Genomic DNA, 20680 nt, shown 5'->3' on the forward strand with positions numbered 1-20680 from the left:
AGTGTCAATACTGGAATGTCACAATCCTGTTTCTTTTATTTTAATCCAAAACACTGCCAAGTGTCTATCAGTCTATCAGTCTATGTCCTCCTTTCTCACCGTCCCCCTTTGGAGAAGACGTCTTAAAATAAAATATTTTAGATTTTAGGGAACATTCTAGGGTGATTATTACTGAATTTAATATGGTTTGGAGCTGTAACACAGAAATTTTACAAGGCAAAGTAAATTTTTTTTATAGCACTTTGGGTGATTTTCCAAGCCAGTAAAAAACAGAAGATTAACAGCACTGTGTGGAGCCATGTAAAATGCAAGAAACACTGTGCATTTTTTTTTTCCACAGGAATACAGTAAAGCCTATAATTCCTATATGCAAAATGATAAATGTTACAATATGGGGCTGTCCCTAAGTACATGAGCAATTACAGGCACTGCTGCAAGCTGTGAGGGGTGGTTTGTGGGCTCAACTTCACTCATAACAGATGAAACAAATCTTCAAACCAAGTTTATCTACAACTGAAATAAAGCTTCTCAGACTTGAGTGCTACTACAACAGCCATCCATGGCCTGGTGGCAGAGGCCAGACATGAGAAGGGAGGACTTCTCAATCTTCTCTCTAAAAGGAGATTAAAGTGACAGGAGAAAAGAAAATTATAAAAACCTTACTTATGCATGATTTTTATTTTATGTTTTTTTAGATGATAGCCAACCCTTTTTCTTCTGGAAGGTCTGTTCATAAAATGGAAAATAAATTACAGCTTATGCTCAAGGCCTCACCTGGCACTGTCATTCTGACAGACTCGTTTTTATCTTAGAACTGGGAGCCTTGCAATTTTAAATACTTCACAAAAATTATGTTTTTCTTTATGATACAGCAATAAATTAGCTAAGCAAGGGATGAGGCTCAGGTTCCGTGACTCTAGACTCATGTACTACAAGTAGACTGGACAGGTCAACTAGCATGTCCCATTGACAAATTTCTCTTGTAATTTATTCAGTGTAACAAATTAAAGACATGAAAAAACATTGGAAATATAAAATGCTAAAGCACTGAAGTAAGTCCTAAAAAGCCACATATTTCTGAAAAATAAACAATAACAAAAGCACCAACTTAAGCCACAGACATCTGTCTGTTTTTCCATTATTTGACTAGCTGAGCTACTAATCATGCTTTTTAACCACTAATTTTTTGCTGTTCTAATATGTTATCAGGAAAATTGTAGCCTAGTAACCTTTAATCTTTAGATATGAACATATAACATTATCCAATATATGGGTTATGAAATACTTGTGACTTATGGAACTGTAAATTCATTAGTCATTCCTTTGGAGCCTTAATGGTCTCTTTTTTTCTGCAGATACAGCAGCACGCCAAAGACCACCTGGCATTTCTTGTATCACAACAAGCTAACAAGACAAAAGACAAGTATTTGCACTAAAAAAAAATAAAACAAAAACAACAAAACTTAAAAAATATGTATTTTATCATTAGTAAATAATTGACTCAAAAGTTTCTGTTGCATACAAATATGCAATATGCATGCATATATGCCATTTAAGCGTTTCAAGAATCAATGACAAATTAACACCCATTTTTCTGTGTGTGTGTGGTTTGTTCTTGTGTGTGTGTTTTGCTTTGTGTTCATACTATCGATATTAAAATGTAAATTAAAGTTATTACAAGCTGAACAGCGTATTTTGAGTTTTAGGAATGTATATTTACAGTTATTCAGAAAGTAAATTTAACTGAGAATAATTTTGTGAAGAAACGTCACATTCAGCATTTGAAATTATGTTGCTGGACCAGATGTTGTCATCAGCAGGTTTTCAGGGGTGGTGAAGGGAAGATTGTTTTATTTGGATTTTTATTTCACTTTTTCCTTTTATTGGGTTTCCTTAGTTTTGCATCATTCCATATTTCCAGGTATACACATGCAAAAATTTATGTAGCCTTTAAAGAAGAAAACATTATTTTTTCAGGTTTGTCTAATAAACTGTTAGAAATTGGGCTTGTAACACCCTATAATCTCAATTTTCCCATAATTCTAACCTCAAAAAAAAAAAGTTTCAAGAATTTCCCTGTTTTTGAATAAGTACATTTTGTACTATTCATTAAATTATTTCTAGAAGTAAACAAGCTGCTTACAAACACTCTCAGAGGTTTTTAGTGTTGTTCATCTGTGGGAAAGAGAATATTGAACAGAAATAACTTCATGTTTTCTTATGAGGACTTTTCAGACTATATGCATGTTTATGAATGAAATCATCTACAAATTATGTGCACTTACACTGAGCATATAAAAAATATGAGAATTAGCACAAGTAAAATTAAATAGCATAGATTATGCTTTTGCTTGCTATTGTTCATCTCATCTCTCATAAAATGCAAGTTTAAAATTTAAATTGCCCTTTGGAACAGTAGCAACATTAGCTACATGCAAATGGACAGAGATGATGACATGAATTAATATCTGTCACTTACAGCATGATTGCAATCATTTTAAGTTTATCATAGCAGATGAATTGTGATTTACCTTTTTTAGAGCTTGGAAAAGGTAACCCATTCCAGTACAAGCTAATCCTCCTTTAAAACCTATTTTCAATATAAGAGAATAATAGTCTTTAATATGAAATATGTGTCTGTAAAAGGGCCTTGACTCAGAATAATGCATTTTAGTAAACTGGAACTAGCTTCAGCATAAAAACAAAGATAGCTACATAGAATCATAGAACAATTCATGCTGGAAAAGACCTTAAGATATCATCCTGTTCAATTCCCTACTCAAACTAGACTTAGTATTTTCTTTAGACCAGATTGTTCATGTGGTGTGGTTATTGTTCAAGTTGGAAATAAATGTATATATAACATTTTTTTTTCATTGCTAAGTTACTAAACTCATGTACAATACTGTACCTTTAAGTGTGCTGGAAAATCCATTATTTAAAAAAAAAAAAAAGGAAAAAAAGGACATGGATAGGTAATCATGAATTCAGAAAAGATGCTTTTTCATGTTCAGAGATTCTAGTTTGTGTTTGACAGAACCAAGGCCAGACAACATGAATAAAATAATGGTTTACTCTCCAGAATGTTCACTTGTTTCTATGTCTCTGTTTATGAAACTGACAAGTTTTTGCTGCAAGTTGGGAAATGATAGCCTGCTATAATGAGCAAGCTGTTTTCCAGTCTACACACTGGCTATAGGTCAGCCTCACATTTCCTCATAGGAAGGAAAAAAACAACAAAACAAAGCAAAACAAAACAAAACATAAGGTACAAGAAGCTGGTGCAGGTATCTAGATTGGCACTAAGGGAATAAATGCATCATGTCATGAAGTAAGCATTAATATTGGCAACAGACATAAGGGGGCAAAAAACGGGGGTTGAAATTACGCCACTTTATTGCTTTATTGGAACGTAAGTCAGGAAGTAAAACATAGCCGAATTTGTGAACTTCACAGGTTAGATTTTACTGCCTCTTTTTTTTTTTTTTTTTTTTTTTAATAGTACAATAATACAATTGCCTTTGGCTGAAACTTGGGAACTTGTCTAAAATCCTACTTCTCTCGCCCCCATCCCTCAACTTCACTGACAGAGAAGAATTTTCTATCTATATTAGCACCTACTCCTACCCTTCACTTTATCAAACATCTCGCATTTCTCTCCTGGGAAAGAGACAGAGAAGTGTTATCAATAGTTTTGTTTCATTACTTGCATTCAGACAAAGGACTGCAAAAAGTCTGAAGGTTTGGTTCCAAAATGCATATGACAGATGAACGGAAACAAGCCTCTAAAACATCTCTCCTCTAACATCTGAAAACTTACTGAAGTAGACTTCTCTCCCTCATAAATACACCGGCTGTGAATAAATGACCATAAGCCTAGGTAGCAAAGTTAAATGGAAGAATAAATCACTGTGGTACCTCATGATCAGTATGGACTGAAACAACTACGCCAAAGGGAGTAGTTCTAGAGCTACTGAACCCCAGGAAAGTCTGTGCAGTCTTGCAGGAAGGATGTCATTTATAGCAATCATATATTTGTGATGGGAACTAATACTAGTACAGGCTAGAAACTAGAAACTAGTCAAAATTCATTTAATGTGAATCATCGAGCAGATGGTAGACTGCAAAACTTATTAGGGATAAGTGACCAACACAGAGATAAAAATTTGTATTATACTGCCAAATCTCTCCATCATCCAATTTTTTTATTTAATGTCTTTTCAGACTTTGTAACTAAAAGAACCAAATAAAATGAATTTGAATACAAAAAAGACAAATTAACATTTTTGTCATGAATGAAATATCCACTTGTGAAATTTCCCACTATCTCTAATTACGTTGTCATCAATGTGTTTTCTTGCATTTATGAAAATGTCACTACAGGCAATAAGGACATCAGCGCTGCATTTTCAGCTTATGCTGCTGTTATCAGAATAGACATGAGCCCTATCTGTACGTGTTGCCCTGAATATCAGAAGTGGCAGAAATAAAAAAAGTGTCAAGAGATGATAATAAACAGGTGTGATGGGAACAGACTACAGTTATGGCAGAATGAGTACAGAATAGCAAGTATGCATTGGGAAAGGACAGGCAGAGTATTTTATTGGCCTAGCATGGTAAGGGTTTCAGTCTTCAAAGCTGTATATAACTCCTGTCCTTTTTGCTAATGGGACACATTCTTCTACAAGCATAGTTGAGATCCTCAAGGCAAAATCCACCTCAAATGCATACTGTGTTTATATCCCTGAAGAAAAGCAAACAGTTCAATTCTACTATAAGGATTTGCGCACATTATTCATCACGTCCTTTCCAAAGCTGGGGTATGCCACTGATAGTTAATCCTATAACTGAACATTCGTAATGAGGGGACAAAATCCAGAATTTCTTTTCAGTGGCTCACAATGCCTGTAAGGAGTTATTGGATTTAGGGGTTTTGTTATTTTGAAGAAAATTAAGAGACTTTTTTTTCCCTGAGCAACTGCAAGACCTTCCTTAGCAGGCTTATGTTTCACATACACGGAAGTCCAGAAAATGAACAAAACTAACCATAGTGTACAAAGGGTAGGAAAAGAAAGAGAGAGGGAGGGGGAAAGGAAAAAGAAAATGGATTTTAATTGAGAAATCTCTTCCTTTCCCCACAGCAATTCTAACAAATTGGAATTTCTGTGTCCAAGATCTAAGAAAAAACCAATAATACTGTCTTTTTGATACTATTCTTAGATGCAAGCTATGAAGATATCTGCTGGAAAAACAAGGTAATTTAGGTAATTATGCTGTATAACCTACTTATAGCTCCATTCCAGAGGAAGGTAGTCAGTGAGTGCATGCATTCGTGAATATCTGGGAAATTCTAACAAGAACTGGAAATCTTAGCAGAACAATGTTTTTCCAGAGACTGAATTTGACAGGGACTGCGAATATAACACTAACAGCTTGACTTCTAGCTCAAGCTACAACCTCTCATCAAGAGAGTTTTTATAAAACTATTCAACATTAAGTGATAAGACCGAAAATTTTTTAATTCTTTATAATTATGTTACTTGTTGCTCAGATAGAGGCCTTCTGTTCTAATCTCTCCCCCTTTTGCAAATTCAGATACTTTTAGCAGCAGTGGATCTGCTGAAATTAATTTTGAACTGTTTTTCTTGACTTGATCTCTACCCTGTGTCCAAGGACATATTTTGCTTAAAGATTGGTCAGGACATAAACAAGGTCAAAGTAAAAGCTTACAGCTGGTGAAAAGTTGAGTGAAAAGTTGATTCAGGCTCAGGCACGCTGACTGAAGAGCCATACAAAGGCGTATCAGTAGAGCATAGAAAGGATATATGAAACAAGTGGGGTGAACAATTAAAGCAAATGTGGAAGAAACAGACAGGAAAAAGGATGCTGTCAGAAAAAAATACGAAAGAAGTGAAAGGTAGTTTTAAAATAGGGCTATTTTAGTCAATAGTACAGAAAACCCTTTTCATCTTCAAAATGTGTGAAAATCAAGGAGAGACTGGCACTCTGCTGTAACTATCATGGGGCTAGTCTACCTGGAGCTGAAAGTTCCTCCTTACTGAAAAGGCAGAGTAGATTTTGAAGAAATTAAAAAGTCCAACTCTTCTGATTTGCTAGAAGTAACTTTTAGACAGGAGTTGTTTATTTCCATTTTGCATGCTCAAAGAGACACTTCTAAAGAGGTGTAAATTCAAAGCATGAGACGTAAGTTGCAAAGTACAGGACACCCCTACCTCTGCCACGGGTTGTTACAACAGCCCTGGGTCAAACACTAGATACCTTTTTTATATTTATATCATTATACCTGTGACCTAACTACTGATAAAGAAGGCCCTTTTAACCAAATATTATAGTTTCAGTGCTCTAACTACTGTTTTATTCCAGCGCAGAGGAGGTGATAGTTCAGGCATGGTTACAACGTTTCACAACAGAAAAAACATACACTATCAAATTCCTTCCTTAGCAAGCATAACTGGAACACTACAATCAGTAATTTTCAGGCCAAAGTCTTCCTGTCCCTTCACCTTACCTACCGAAAAGGCCTGGGACGGACCCCCAGCAGTGCTGATTAACTCACCGTCAGGGCCAGCAGTTTCCCATAGGTGAGATGTGCTGGAATGTGGTCGCTCTTGGATCGCAGTGACTCCACGTACCAGTGCTCCGCTTCTGGCAGCCGGCTCATTCTCATATATGCTTCTCCTATAGGGCGAAACACATGCTAGTGAGAATGCCACTGAATTTTCAAGATTTCCACAGATTTACTATCTCATTTATAATTTTCTGTTTATTAAATGGGCAGAGATCTTGGAAAGGGTGAAGTGCTTTGAACACCTGCAATGAAAAAATAATAGTAAATAGCCTTACAGACACTTGAGCAAGGAGATTCTAAGTTATGGCCTTGTTAGGGCTGAAAGAGCATGGTTTAGATGAAAGGCTTGTTGGAACAGAATTGCAAGAGAGAGCTCCAGCTGTGAAGTTTCAGCCAGAAGTCTCTAAGGAACAGAATTTTTATCACATCTACTATAGAAAAGTTACTTCTTTTTCATCAGTCTACATTGCACAGCATGGAGCAGAAGGAATAATACAGAATGAGCTTGCATTTAACCATAACACACCAAGAATCTAGATCTAAGAAAAAAAAAAAAAACTAGTCAAGGTTAAGAAAACAGTCCTGAAAGACTGGTGGGAGAGCAAGACAAAAACCCCTAATCTCTGAAGATAATTAAATACGTTCATCTGCCACAATTAGATTAAATTAGAATACAGCATCCATAATTTTAAAATTGCTAGTCTTAGGAAGTCACGTATGAAACGACCAAAATTAGAATTTTTTTCAAAGTAAAACCCCTTAATGTAAGAGGCTGAGGAAGGCAATGTTGAAGAATGTGCTGTCAGAAAGCCACACTGTGGTACAGATAATTGTAGGCTTTAATTTTCTGAGAAAGGACTTCTCATGCTGAGAAAGAAAGGCTCCAAGAAATAACACGATCAAATTTCTCAAAGATTGGAAGTAAGCAGTATCAACAACTAGGTAGTGGTGAAGAACAGCTGCTTTCAGATTAATACCCAGCACTGACACAGCTCTTTTGCAAGGGCTCTAGATGCAAATATGCCCCTGCCCAACTGAAGGACTGAAAAAGCCTGCAGCAGTCAGGATTTCACCATCTCACCAGATGATTCATACCAAATAATTTTTCGCCAGAATTATTTATATTTTCTCTTCAAGCTTGAGGCCAACTATTACACCTCCAAAACTCAGAGAAAAAGGTATCACCAACCTGCTCAAAGAGGCAAAATAGAAAGACCTCTTACCATGTGAGCTAGTACTATTTTTTTTTTAACAGACGCTAGAGAGGGTTTTCTTGATTAAAGAAATTTGGACAAGGCCCAGTTAGATTTTGTCGTTTGCTTGTTTCCTACTTTTGTCACCATACACTTGGCAAAATGTGGCACAGAAATTTGAGTTTCAGGAATTAGCATGATGTAGAGTAAGAAGTCATGCTGTCCAAGGCTAAGGGGAGCCAACGTGAATTTTATCAGAAAACAGAGTTATTTCAAAAAGGGCCACAAGCCTATTAAGCTAGCAAACCAGGATTTCTAATTCAATTGTCTAAATAGTATTCTATACTTGCATTGGTCTTGGATATCTGGTTAAATACATAGAAGGAGCTGATGTTTCAGTCCCAGCAGTACCCAAGTGATTCTATCAAAAAAAAAAAAACTATTTAAAACAAAAACAAACAAACAAACAAACAAAATAAAAAGGCAACACCACCAAAATAACTAAAACAAACAAAAAAAAAAGTCATATCAAAACAAACAAATCAAAAATAAAAGCAGGAAAAAACACATGAACACCCGTGATCAAATTCATCATGTAAATTTTTTTTCCACTATGTTGGCACTCACAAATACGTAGCATAACATTATATTTTATTATGCGCAAAACAAAGTCATGAAGTCAAGTATTGAAAGACTGGAAAAAAACAGAAGACAAGCTATACGCTCCCTTTAGCTCCTGTCTCTCTGGATGTATGCTTTATGGCAGAATGTTTAATTATTTGATTGCCTACTATTTTTCCCAGAGGCTCCTGCTTCATTTAGCATACAGGAAATGAGGAAAACATATTGCCTTTTTTTTTATTTTATGTGGAAAATTTCAGCCCAACCTGTTACGGCTTGGCAAAGTTTCAAGCAATTAGCAACAAGATCCTTTAAAAAGAAATGTAAGCAGCCATAAGAGATGGAGTTGTTATCTGCTGGTAGTACGTGCTGAATGCACTGCCAAATTTCAGAAGGATCCAAGACTCTCATCTATTTTTCATGATGCATTCTGATATAGGAAGAGATTAACATCTTCAGTGCACTGGCAAATTCAATTTTTAATAGGTTTTAAGAGCTCAGCTACTTTACGAGCTAACCTCCTAAAACTCTGAGGGTATTTCTGAGCTGTGCCTCTAGAAATGAAGCATTGACGATATGTCAATCTAAATGTCAAATTGTAGAAAAAGAAATTTTATTCCCTCAAAGTCTTTACAGGGAATTCTCTGTATGTGAACTTTTTTTTTTTTTTTCCTTCCTGAAGAGTCTGTTTTGTGCCCATAAACCACATGATTTGCTACATTATAGGTGATTAAAATGTGTCATTACAATGGAAGGAAGTACTGTTGGAGGGTCTGTTATTAATTTCCTTTTTCTAAATGATTTAGAAGGACACTCCTGTTTAAAAAGAAATCAAAATGATTTGAAAACTGAGTAAGGCTCTGCAACCGCCATACTCAAAGACAAAAAAAAAAATCTAGCAACTGTTAATTGAAATGTTAATTAAATCAAGTGATTTTATTTGTTAGACTAATGTAATTTTATTAAAAAGCTTTTCATCTGTAGATAGTTTTCCAACAAAATTACAGAGAAAATATGTATGGCTTGAATTCCATCATTCTGGATGTATTTCTATGTCTAAGAAAGATTAATATAAGAACAATAATTGTCAGTTACAAGTCTGAATTTTTATAATGTTGCAACATAAATGATTTAGTCATTAGGAAAATAGTGGACCCTGTATTGGCAGAAAGTATGCAAACCAGTGGTACACGTAAAAAGGTTTCAGAATTTAACAAGTATTTAATTTGTAATATCTTTCAGAACTCATGCTAAAAACTGAGAGAGATCAAACACACACACACACACACACCAAAAAAAAAAAAAAAAAATGAGATCTGTCAGGTCTATAAAGTTCAGGAAAGTTGCATTCTACTTTACCATTAAAGTTAACAGCGGCAGAGAAGAAATTCAGGGCAGTGGTAACCATAAGAAAAATTGAGAGTTATCTCAGTTCCCTAACACGTATCAACATGCAGCCACATGCAGCAGTGCCTGCACAATGAATGGTGGCAAAAAATTCAACAGCAAACTGGAGCAAAAGGAGACAAATCAGTCATTCAAAAAATGTCTTGTTTTTTACAGGGTTGTTTATACACCCACTTTTGCTACTTACACACTCATTTCTTAGCCTATTCCACAAGGAGAAACATAGATAATTAAATTGTAGCTCTTATTTACTAATATAATACAAGAAAGCACATTAATATGAAACTTAAACCTTATTTAAAGGACTGTACATGTAGTTCAATAACACCTCCATTAGTACTTTATGACAAGGGAATGAGTAATGGACTCTTTTAACTAGACTTATACCATTGTAACTAAAATTCTGGTACTCAGATTGATTTTCTTTGCAAGAAAGAGAGATCAATTGCAAGACTACCATTATCCAAAGCAATCTTTCTATATTTCTTCAGATTCCTTGGGACTGAAAAATTTTCTTTCAAAATACTGCATAAACAAACAATGCTAAAATTATCACAGGATAAATGAATTACGAATAATTAAAGAATAATATCAATAATAATAAATATTAAATATTGATATTAAATACTAATAAGAAGAAAGGATCAGCTCACTACCAGCTATTTCCCCAGGAACATTAACTTTATACTTGATAATGAAGTGGAATATGAGCTTTATGCAAATCCTCCAAAAGGAAAACACAGAAGATGAGGTTTGCTATACGCATTGTATATTGTTAGAAGACCATTAAACACCATTTGCCTGAAAGAACCTTATATGGTTGTACATTAACCTCCCAGTTTCCGATTTCTGATTTTCTTGGTGTTGGATGCACTGCAGATAACATCATTCTTTCAGTACCATGGCAGCCAGACCTCTGCAAAACCCAGGCAAAGGCCATCTTCTTGCAGGGAGCACAGTAGACTTATAGATGAGTGAGTACAATGAACCTATGAATGTAACAGCACTGTGCCACGTACTCATACTTTCAGATTAAGAGCATAAATTCTTCTGTGGTCCTTCTCTTAGGATTTCAAAAGATATTGCTGAAAAGACAACTGAAAAATTCTCTAGGGGAGACAATGCAGAGTAAATGTGCATATGTAGTTATCTGCCACCAAAATTTCTGGATGGTAAAAATGTAAAATCCCAGAAGAGAGTTTGGCATTGACAAGAGCAGATCTCAAAAGAGAAAAGACAACGGAGGTGCATTTTAAAAAGGAAAAGGTCTATCATATACCTTCAGTCAGGATTCAAATTTCATTTTTCCATTGTTTCTTTGGATTGGGAATATAAACAGGTTGCCTTAGAAAAAGATGGAGAGGTCTATGACCCCACGTACCACAATGGGTCTGTGTCTTTCATAACACAGATGCGCAGTCCTCCTGTGCAAATTAAGGCCACAGGTGCTCTTGCCATAAATGTACCTCTCTAGATACATAATTTCCTTCTTTTTTTTTTTTTTCTCTTAGGTATCAGTGCATACAATAACATAATAAATCTAGGAGCATAGTTTGATGTTATATTTTATTGTTCAAAATACACTGCACTTTTCAGTCTTGGTGATAAATATGCAGTGCATGTACATCTCTGAAACAGATGAAGCATGTGAGCTTAACGAGCATCAAGTTCTGCATAGACTAAGCATATTCTATTTTTTTTTTCCCTTTCACAGAATAATCTCCTTGAAGATTTCAAGGAGTGCATTGTATTTTAGGAGGGTTTTTGATGGAAGGGAGTCAATCCACATTTACTTTGGTTGAGCAGATCCTTATAGTTCTCAATTAGCCAAAGCAAAGCCTTTGATCTGATTTAATTAGACCAGTAATCTACTTTTCAATGAAAATACCTGAAGTGGAAAACAGATACAAATGAAGGGCAAAATAAAATAAGTTGCAGCATGGAACAGCATGGACTTAGCACAGCTGTTTGTTGTTACACAAAGAGTTCCAGTGAACGAAGCAAACTGACAGAAACGGAGGCCCTGAGCTCACCTGAGACAGATAAGTTCATTTTCATTTCCCAACAGATGTGCAGCCAGCAGTAAATTGTAAGGTACAAACTGACTAAGAATTAATAACTGAACAAGTGATTGTACTCTTTTCTTGCCTTTTACTTTACGTACACATATTTTATACATATATTTCATTTTATTTTACGTTTTATGTTTTTTTCAGTATAACATGGACATTATGCCAGAACAGGTTTCTTTAAAATACTCTTAATAGAAGCACTTTCTATTATGATCATGTCTAACTGGAATCCCTGGAGTCCAGTTTCAGTATTGGACTATATTTTTAGCCCACAAATGTTATGTTAGTATTTATTTTCATACAAAATCCTGTATGTTTAAAGTACAAATACATTCTTGGCCCTTTCAGAATATTGTCCAAGCATATTCAGGCATTTCACAAGAAACTAAAGATCAACAGTCTAAAAAAAAACTGGTCTCAAACACTGCATGTCCCACCCACTCAGCAACTCACTGCTGTAGCCTTCATACCCAGTTTGAATCCTTCAAACAAAACAAACTGAAAAAACAGGAGACAGCTCAATCAGCCCAGAGATTTACACTCAAGCTTTGGACTGCAGATATGAACTACAGTAGTCTGCAAAGTCTCGGACAGGGTTAGGGTTAAAGCAGCAGGAAGGCGCTTGGGGGGGAAAAAGGAAGCAAAACCTTTTACACCCCTTACTACTGGAGTGGACTCCATTCTCATTCGAGAACATGAAATAAGATACACATATGAAAGAAAAAAAAAAGAAAAAAAAAAACCTTTTTTTTCCAACCAAGACAATCTTTCAAGAAAAAAGTGTTTGAAATGCACATTTAGTAAGCAATTATCAGGAAAGGTTTGTGAGATGCGTAGTGAGTGCATTGATGACTGGAGCTCAGACAAGTGTAGGTAACATGCTCTGCATAAGTTATGAAGTGGGATACGCATTTCACAGCTTAATCATCTTTGGCTCTTAAAAAGTAAGTCTTGCACAGTATGAACTGTAAAACTACACCAACAAAAGTGTTTCTTGGAATTCTAAACAATATTTAAAAGTAATTCAATAAAAAAACATTTAATGGGAGCAAGGGGCAAATGGGATAGGAGCCTTAACAATGTTAACAGGTTTGTACAAACAGCCACATCCACCCCAAAGCATAATCAAATAAAGTGATAGTTATGTTATAATCATCAACACAGAAAGTCTCGCTACATGCTAAGCCTTTATACTTATGATGCAAACCTCTGCACCAGATGTAAAATCTGGCTCCCCTTTCCTGTTCTGTACCTGGCTTTCACTAGCGTATGATTTGTTTTCTGTCCATGTGCAATGTAGCAGATTAGCAAGAAGAAATCTGAACAGTGTCATTAACCATATTCACTCCTGCAACGTTAGTTTCTTCTGTAACTTGCATTTCTCTCATCAAAAAGGTTTGCAAGACTTTGCATTAAATGCACTTGAAAATAGACGTTCAGATGTTAGTTGGCAAGGACAGATGAAATGCGATCATGACGTTTATCTTTATGACAATAGCTTCCCAGTCTAATCCTGAACAGTGTCACCCCAACATCTTCTTACTGTTCAATATTAAAATAAAGCCCCCATGCTCCACCTCACACCACTTCACTGGCAAGGAGTATGAATTACTGTAGCAGGTGGGCCAGTGTGGTTTTAAAAGCAATGTAATACAATCAACTGTACAATATCAGATTTCAAGAACGCAAAAGACATCTAGAGTACAGGCTGATCCTTAAGCAATCCTAATATTGGCATTAAAGTGTTCAAGATCCCACAGGGACCATTTTATCTTTTGACCCCAGGTTTTAATTGAAACTTTAAACAAAATATATTACCTATTTAATGGAGCTGAGCTGGACTCTGGCCTTTGTAGTGCATGTTGTCATGCCAAGCAAATTAATCTGTGTAACCTTAGTATGTACTTTTTAATTTACATCAAAGAAATATGACATAGAGAAAATAAATATCAAGCCAACCCTATACAGTCTGTTGAATAATTATTTTGATTCTAGTTTTAGAGTTTTAATTTTTAGCTGTTTGGTGTTCTTTTAGGGAAAAAAAAAAAAAAGGTTTTACTTCTTGGTACAAAGCCAGAGAAACATATGGTTTCCTTAGCTGAGTTGTTGCACACCTGGCAAAATAAATCACAGCAACAGGAGACCAAAATCTACCCTGCAACTTTTCATATGCACAAACTTAGAACATTTGATGTTGGTCTTCTGGCTCTGCCTGTTGTACAATGAATAAAATGCAAAGTCAAATGGATGTCTTGCTTCTTGAAGCCCAGTACTTCTTTTTGTTCAGGAGACAAGTTACTCTAAGTTTTAAGAACTGAGAGTCAGCTGGGCAGACTGGCACACTGGGGGAATGAGCTCCTGGGTCTGGCAGAGCAAAAGGCCAGTAGAAACCAGTGCAGGAAAAGAACGGTAAGACAAACAGGGAAAGCAGGTGGTGTAAAGGCTTAACACTGCCAGAGTGCTAATGCTACCGCTCTTGGAGTGCTGGAGCTCCAACCCTAATTCAGTTTAAACAGTTCATCTCCTGCTTATTCTACTTCAAGTATTTCATCTGCACCATGCAGGGAAAAAAGCCTCCAGAAAATCTTCAATGAAATAGTTATCTGAAATTAGAGGAAGTACTGTTTTCTTAGATCGCATACCAGTATCTAACACTAAACCAAGCAGACCCATTGCCAGAGACTTGGAATACATCAATTATAATGACAACTGCAGTAGGTAATCCTCAAACTGTAACTATTCTTGGATTTCAAGATAAGCCATGAAGACCCTTTCCCCATGTCTTGTGGAGACAGGGAAGGACCCTTCCTTCCTGAACAGGTGGGGAGCACACCCCAGGTTCTCCCCCTTCCTCCCCAGCAATGAGCACATGGTGAGTTGGCACAGCTCAGAGGCAGCTTCATGCAGCACTAAGTATACGAGAGAGGACTGGCCTATTTCAGTGCCTCCAGCCTCCTGTTTAAAAGAAAGAAGTAGGCAGACAAGTTTATGAAATGCTGTATATCAAAGGGAGTGTTATGGTGAATGTGTTTATAATGTTGTCTTCAACAGGAAAACAGAAATAAACAATCCAGTCAGCCTTCTGTTGCCCAGTGGTACAGTATGAATTGCAGAGTGAGGTAGTCCTGATAATGGATGTGTTTGCCTTGTTCCCATCACACCCAATGTAAAGAGGTGACTGAATAGGTGTTTAGGATATACCTCACCCAACTCAAGCTAGCAAGTCTAAGCTAGTCATCTCAGCTCCTTTTACAGAAGTATGCTTGCAGATGATTATTCATATAATCTAAAATAGATGTTTAAGACCGATAGGCTAAAGTACTCCCTGAAGGTATCCTTTTCATTCCACGTCATAAAATGAACACAGCTACCTAGCTCTGACTTATCATCCAACCTTTACACCATTACAGGCAGGGGAGAACAATCAGCCTGAATGCGTCTAACTGCCATCATGTGAGATCATGTAGACACATCCAGGACAGCTTTAAACAAACCTTCTGTTAACAGAGTAGCACTGAGTTCAGCTGAAGTCACCATCTGGCTCTTTACCTAGCCTCTTGGATTACCTTTGTAGTAGAGCCAGTAAGCCACACCTCAGCAACAAGTGCGAAGCAAGTTCTGGCTTCCCTGCAAAAGCTGCAATCACAACAGCAACTCAAATACAAATATGTATTACATCCAGGAGAAGTGGTACTTTACAGATCCCCAAAAAGCCTGTTGCTCTCTGCAGTAGCCCAAAAGGGGCTAAGATAAGCTCAGCTGGCCGTGACTTGTTATGCCACCAGGATATCCATGGCATGTCAGCGGCTGCCTAAAGGAAGGAGAACCCAGCACATGTGCTGAGTGAGCAGCGTAGGGAGGACATGTAGCAGCAGCCAAGTCCAGGCAAAGGACTGAGCTGGTCTTTATGTTCACTGTTGCTTTGTGAGTAAATAAATGCAAATCCCAGGAACAGGGTGAACTTGAACTTTGTGGACTGAGGAAAGGATAAAGGAAGCTGAGAAAGGCTTCCTGAACCCAAAAAAGTAACCAATGGGAAACAAGTAAAACAGTAAAGAACTTTTTAGGTCATCATGATTCTAAAAGAATCATCTATTCACAGGAAAGAAAAAGGGTGATGCAGGCCTGTTTTGTAATGAAACAACCATGATGTGGGAAACAGCATTGGTTTTCATTTTGTAATTTCTGTACTTCTAAGGAGCACTTTTATCAGAATTATGAAATATTTATCTGCACTAAAGAGGGCAATCAAACTTCTGAGGCATTGCTTGGAGCACTGTAGTACATCAAAAGTCACTACAGGACACCAGTAGTAAGCAGATGGTTAATTCCCACAGAGTGGTGACTGTTGATAACCCCATCACATCTATCAGCAAATGCTGATAAATAAAAGTGATACAGCAATAGTTCAGCTAAGACTCTATAAGAACAAGAGTACGTGCAGTAATCAACCTGAGCATTTTAGGAATTTTAGCCATTTGCATTGATCTGATAAAGCTCAGCATTTAGGTAGAAGTAACTGCATTGAACTGTATGAACTGCTAAGAAAGTGTTTATACTACTGCAGACTTTAGATAATTTGTCACTCTGACAACCATTTAATTTAACATTTACAGAGATTTGCAAATATGGACCATCCTTTATAACTAGGGTTTTAGAATATTATTTCCCATGCCCAAGAACTTGTAAAGAGCTAATAAAAGATACATTTTCTAAATAAGAGCAAGCGGCGCTTCCTTTGAAAGCTGTGTCAACCAACACACTCTCTTGCATTTTGAACATTGGGGAAGAGAAAAAAAATAACCTTTCCTGTTGATCTTAATGGTTTCTAGTTACATTTTTTATTGATCTACTTCAAAATATTTCAAAGGCATCTTATGACTCTTCAAATAGGAGCTTACAGAATCTACTGGCCAGAAGCTGGGGTTAGTTAGAAGAACTGCATGCCCCTTCAGAGATAACTCCACTTAAAACATCTCTGGAACAATCAAGAACCTGTCCTCTTCTTTACAGATCTGAATAATACAAATAATATATATTTTCTTTTTCTTTTTTATTTTTTTCCTGTTATCTGTTCAAAGTATTCTTTGTAAGGATGTGTCAGAGAATTTGAGGAGCAGAAGTTAAATTGAAATCATAAAAACACCTCACAGTTAAATTAATGTTTCTTGTAATACTCAAGGGACTCTGCTAAAAATTTTAAGAACAGATAGGCCGATCTTATAAGAAAAATTCTATCATTGCAGACCTCTTCCTAACAGTACATCAGCTGGGAAACACATTTTTGTCACAACCTGAAAAAATGTGTTTACAAGGTTTACAAGGTAATTTAACATCTAACACCCATACTAAATTGCGTTATGCTATAATGAAGGTGACTTTTCATTCCATTTTCTAAAAAGCAAATGTAAATTCTTAGTTTCAAAGTTAAATAAATAAGAGTTTAAAAAACCTGAATTGCACATGAGGTCTCCAAGCTAACTGGATGAGAGACTAATCCACACATCCTAAATGTAAAAGTGCTTTATGGGACACTCTTAGATATGGAGCCACTATATGCCCCAGTAGCTGATAGTCTAATCATTTATTATGCCTTATCCAGCATTGCATTTGCCAGCACTCTGAACCTGGTTTGGCTAGCATCTACTGAAGGCAATTTTTTTTTTTTTTCATTAGCTAACTAATTTGAGCCCCAGTTGCCTGGCTATGGTCTTTTGTTTCACCCTGCCCTACTTCACAAGTGCCTTTCTGAAGCACTAACACCACACTTACCCATCATATTGTATAAGCTCTGTGGTGCAAACTGTCTTGGCATTTTCTGTATTGCTTCTTTGTAAACCGTAAGGGCATCCTAAAGAGACACACATGTGGGACAAATCATTAGTAAAGCACCAGTTTCAAAAGCAGCCTTGCATATAAATTAAACAAAAACTATTCTCCCCAAATGAGGGGGTACAGAAGAAGAAAGCACATCTGCATCATATATATTCATATATCATATCATATATATGCAAGCTCACATTTCTCATATAAAAAAGTTTTACCAAATTCAGTGAAGCTTATTGGCAAGAGATTAAATTAGTTGCAATAAAATATCCCCTTTCCCAGGTGAAAATAAAAGGAACAGTTTTTTAAACCCTTCAAAGACTCACAAGTTTATAAATATACATAAAATTCTATAGGCTGGTAGACAATATGGAATAATACCAAACAGCAGACAAAGGATTTGCAGATGACTGAGCTACAGTAAGTGATGTAAAAATAAAGACATCATTATCTACCACCAAGTAATAGCAGAATATAATCCACACAACTGAAATTCTGCTACACAGAAAGAATGAGATGGACTATAGATAGAAGTGCCAAAACTGTATTCCTTTCACTAATGTGCTGTGAATTACTTGATTGTGTATTTATGACTCATTCAGCACTTAGGATGCTTACTGATTTATCTGTTAGCTCTGCACCTTCTTCCACATCATCCCATCAAAAAGTCACAGCTTGTGAAGGCTGAAATATGCTTGAAAAAATCTAAGTGTATGACCAAGCCAGGGTCAGGCTGCCATGACCACCAGGCAGAAACCCGATGTTTTAAATTCTTACAATCTCTTGCACCTCCCAGGCATTCCACTCCACCTCTACACTCTATCGGCCATGCAGGCAATATGTTGCTGTTCTCTTATCTTTATCGATGTATCAGCTGTCTGTGCCTGTGTTTTAACCAATTAGTAACTGCCATCTGACAGAGCTGGATTCAGCAGACAGATGACAGAGAATCCATAGGGCTTGTGCATGCCTAATCTTAAACAGCTGAGTTAACTGTCACAGTCAGAAAGAGTTATATGGATCAAAACCATGTGTAACTCCTGTTCTGAAGTATGCTTAGGAATGCAAAAAAGAGAATTACTTTCTTTCGAATACTGCAAGAGGTCAAAACTCAAGCAAATGACCAGTTTTAATAATTTCACTACGGAGAATGGAAAGGAATCACAACTGTCTCAAGTGCACGCATAAATGAGATGGGATGGGGTTGAGCGCAGTGTCTGACTACCCTTAAAAAATTGAATCTCTGTAGCACGTCAAGTTATCTGAAAATAGCACACACTGGAATGCTTCTAATCACTGACGTTTTGAATTGTTCCAAATAGATCTTATTTTTGGAGACTCGGTAGCAACCATAAAGGCTTTTTAATAATTTAAAAGATGGTCTACTCTATTTTGAGGTAAAAAGCCAGTACACATTAGCTCAGCTGATTCTTTTCATACCAGCAGTGAGGGCAAAGCCAAAAAGAATGAATTAGCACATAACAGATCTGATCATTGCTAATACTGATTCTGACACCAGAACATCACACTGCAAATTAACATCTTCACACCCATGGCTGTAGAGTACAAATACTCTCTGTAGAGAATGCTAATGATTTGGTGAAATTCACTCAATTGGTCCCTGTGTTGTATTTTGAAAGTCTGGATGGAAGCAATGGGTATTATTTCCGTATGGAGATTTTATAATATTGTAGAAGAATCTGGAGTGTTACCTCATAGTGTCCTTGTTCATGAAAAAGTTTTCCTAAGTTATAAAGACAGCTAGTAACAGAGCTTTTATGAGCATGAGGATCCTTCAAATTTTCATCAGGGATCTCTGAACACTTCAGGAAAGTCCTCCTGGCTTCCTCTGTCTTCCCTTGGTTCATTAGGATGATACCAGTATTTAAATAGGCAGCTGTGAAGATGGAAAGAAATGCTATATTTTAATAGGGTTCTGTTATGTTTTACTTGGTCTTCAGCTTACTTTGAAGTAATATCAGAAAGCAATTCCATGATTATCTAATTTGGCTTTCATATAATATAGATCAATCATTGGTGTAAAGAAGAACAGGTAAGAGGTGAAAGTTCAGAAACAAGGAAAGAAGAGTGACTACAAAGACTGAGGAAAAAGAAAAAGAAACGCTGACTAAGCAGTGTGCTCTGCTTCATTCCTCTTATTAGGACTGTATCAAGCATATGGTGTCATTGCATGAAATGTTGTTTCTTATAAAGATATATACACATGTACACACACACATATATGTAAGATTCAATACTTCAACTAAAAAAAAAAAAGCATTTTAAAAGTGTTCACTTAATGTTAGAACCAATCATGGGCAACACCTTATGAATTATTTCCCATGTCCCCCAGGCAAGAAAGGAAAAAGGAAAAGACTTCAAAAATATTTGTATTATTCAGTCACACCACATACTACAAAAATCTGAGACTGGCTTTATGAAAGACAAAATGGGAGCCTGTATATTTGTGCAATAGCATCTATGGCTTACCACCCCTGATCAGAAGTGTTTTATGTTCTACCAATGCTGTTCAGTGTTATATCCCTATCTGCTTCTTCCCTGCACCACAGTGACCATAGCTCTTCACAAATAAACGCTTTCAGCTGAAAAGTACACAATTTCTCCTTCTACTTTCAGAATGAAAAAAAAAATTCTGGGGAGAAAAAAGTGTTATTAAAAAGTAGGAAGATGTCCTTAAAAAACAATAGTCAATATTATGCAAGCTTGTATAGCTGAAATACTTACAGGCTAATGTGGGCCTGCTACCAATTGCCAGTTTATAGTAATGCAATGCCTCTGAAAATCTGCTGTTTTCCTGAAGCAGTAATCCTCTGAATAAGGACAAAAGAAAAAAGAGAGGAAGATTATTCAAAGAGTAACTTCAAAATGTACCTTATGTCTCCTTATCTCATATGAAACAAAAATATTAAAAACAAAACTAAAGTAACAAATATGATGACAGAGATATAATA

General features: G+C 36.3%; 1 protein-coding gene across 5 annotated transcripts in view; it reads right to left on the bottom strand.

Moving 5' to 3' along the window:
* The window catches only part of TMTC2 (transmembrane O-mannosyltransferase targeting cadherins 2), a 253812-nt gene that overhangs the window by 52864 nt on the left and 180268 nt on the right, over nt 1–20680 (bottom strand). For all 5 annotated transcript variants that reach the window (XM_080569816.1, XM_080569814.1, XM_080569817.1 and 2 more), the window contains 4 exons: nt 20454–20539; nt 19421–19605; nt 17655–17733; nt 6578–6699 (listed from right to left, as the gene is read on the bottom strand). In XM_080569816.1, coding sequence (XP_080425942.1) covers nt 6578–6699; nt 17655–17733; nt 19421–19605; nt 20454–20539 — 472 coding nt within the window. The remainder of the gene's footprint in view (nt 1–6577; nt 6700–17654; nt 17734–19420; nt 19606–20453; nt 20540–20680) is intronic.

The sequence above is a fragment of the Anser brachyrhynchus genome, assembly GCF_964034855.1.
Source record: "Anser brachyrhynchus genome assembly, chromosome: 1".
Lineage (NCBI taxonomy): Eukaryota > Metazoa > Chordata > Aves > Anseriformes > Anatidae > Anser > Anser brachyrhynchus.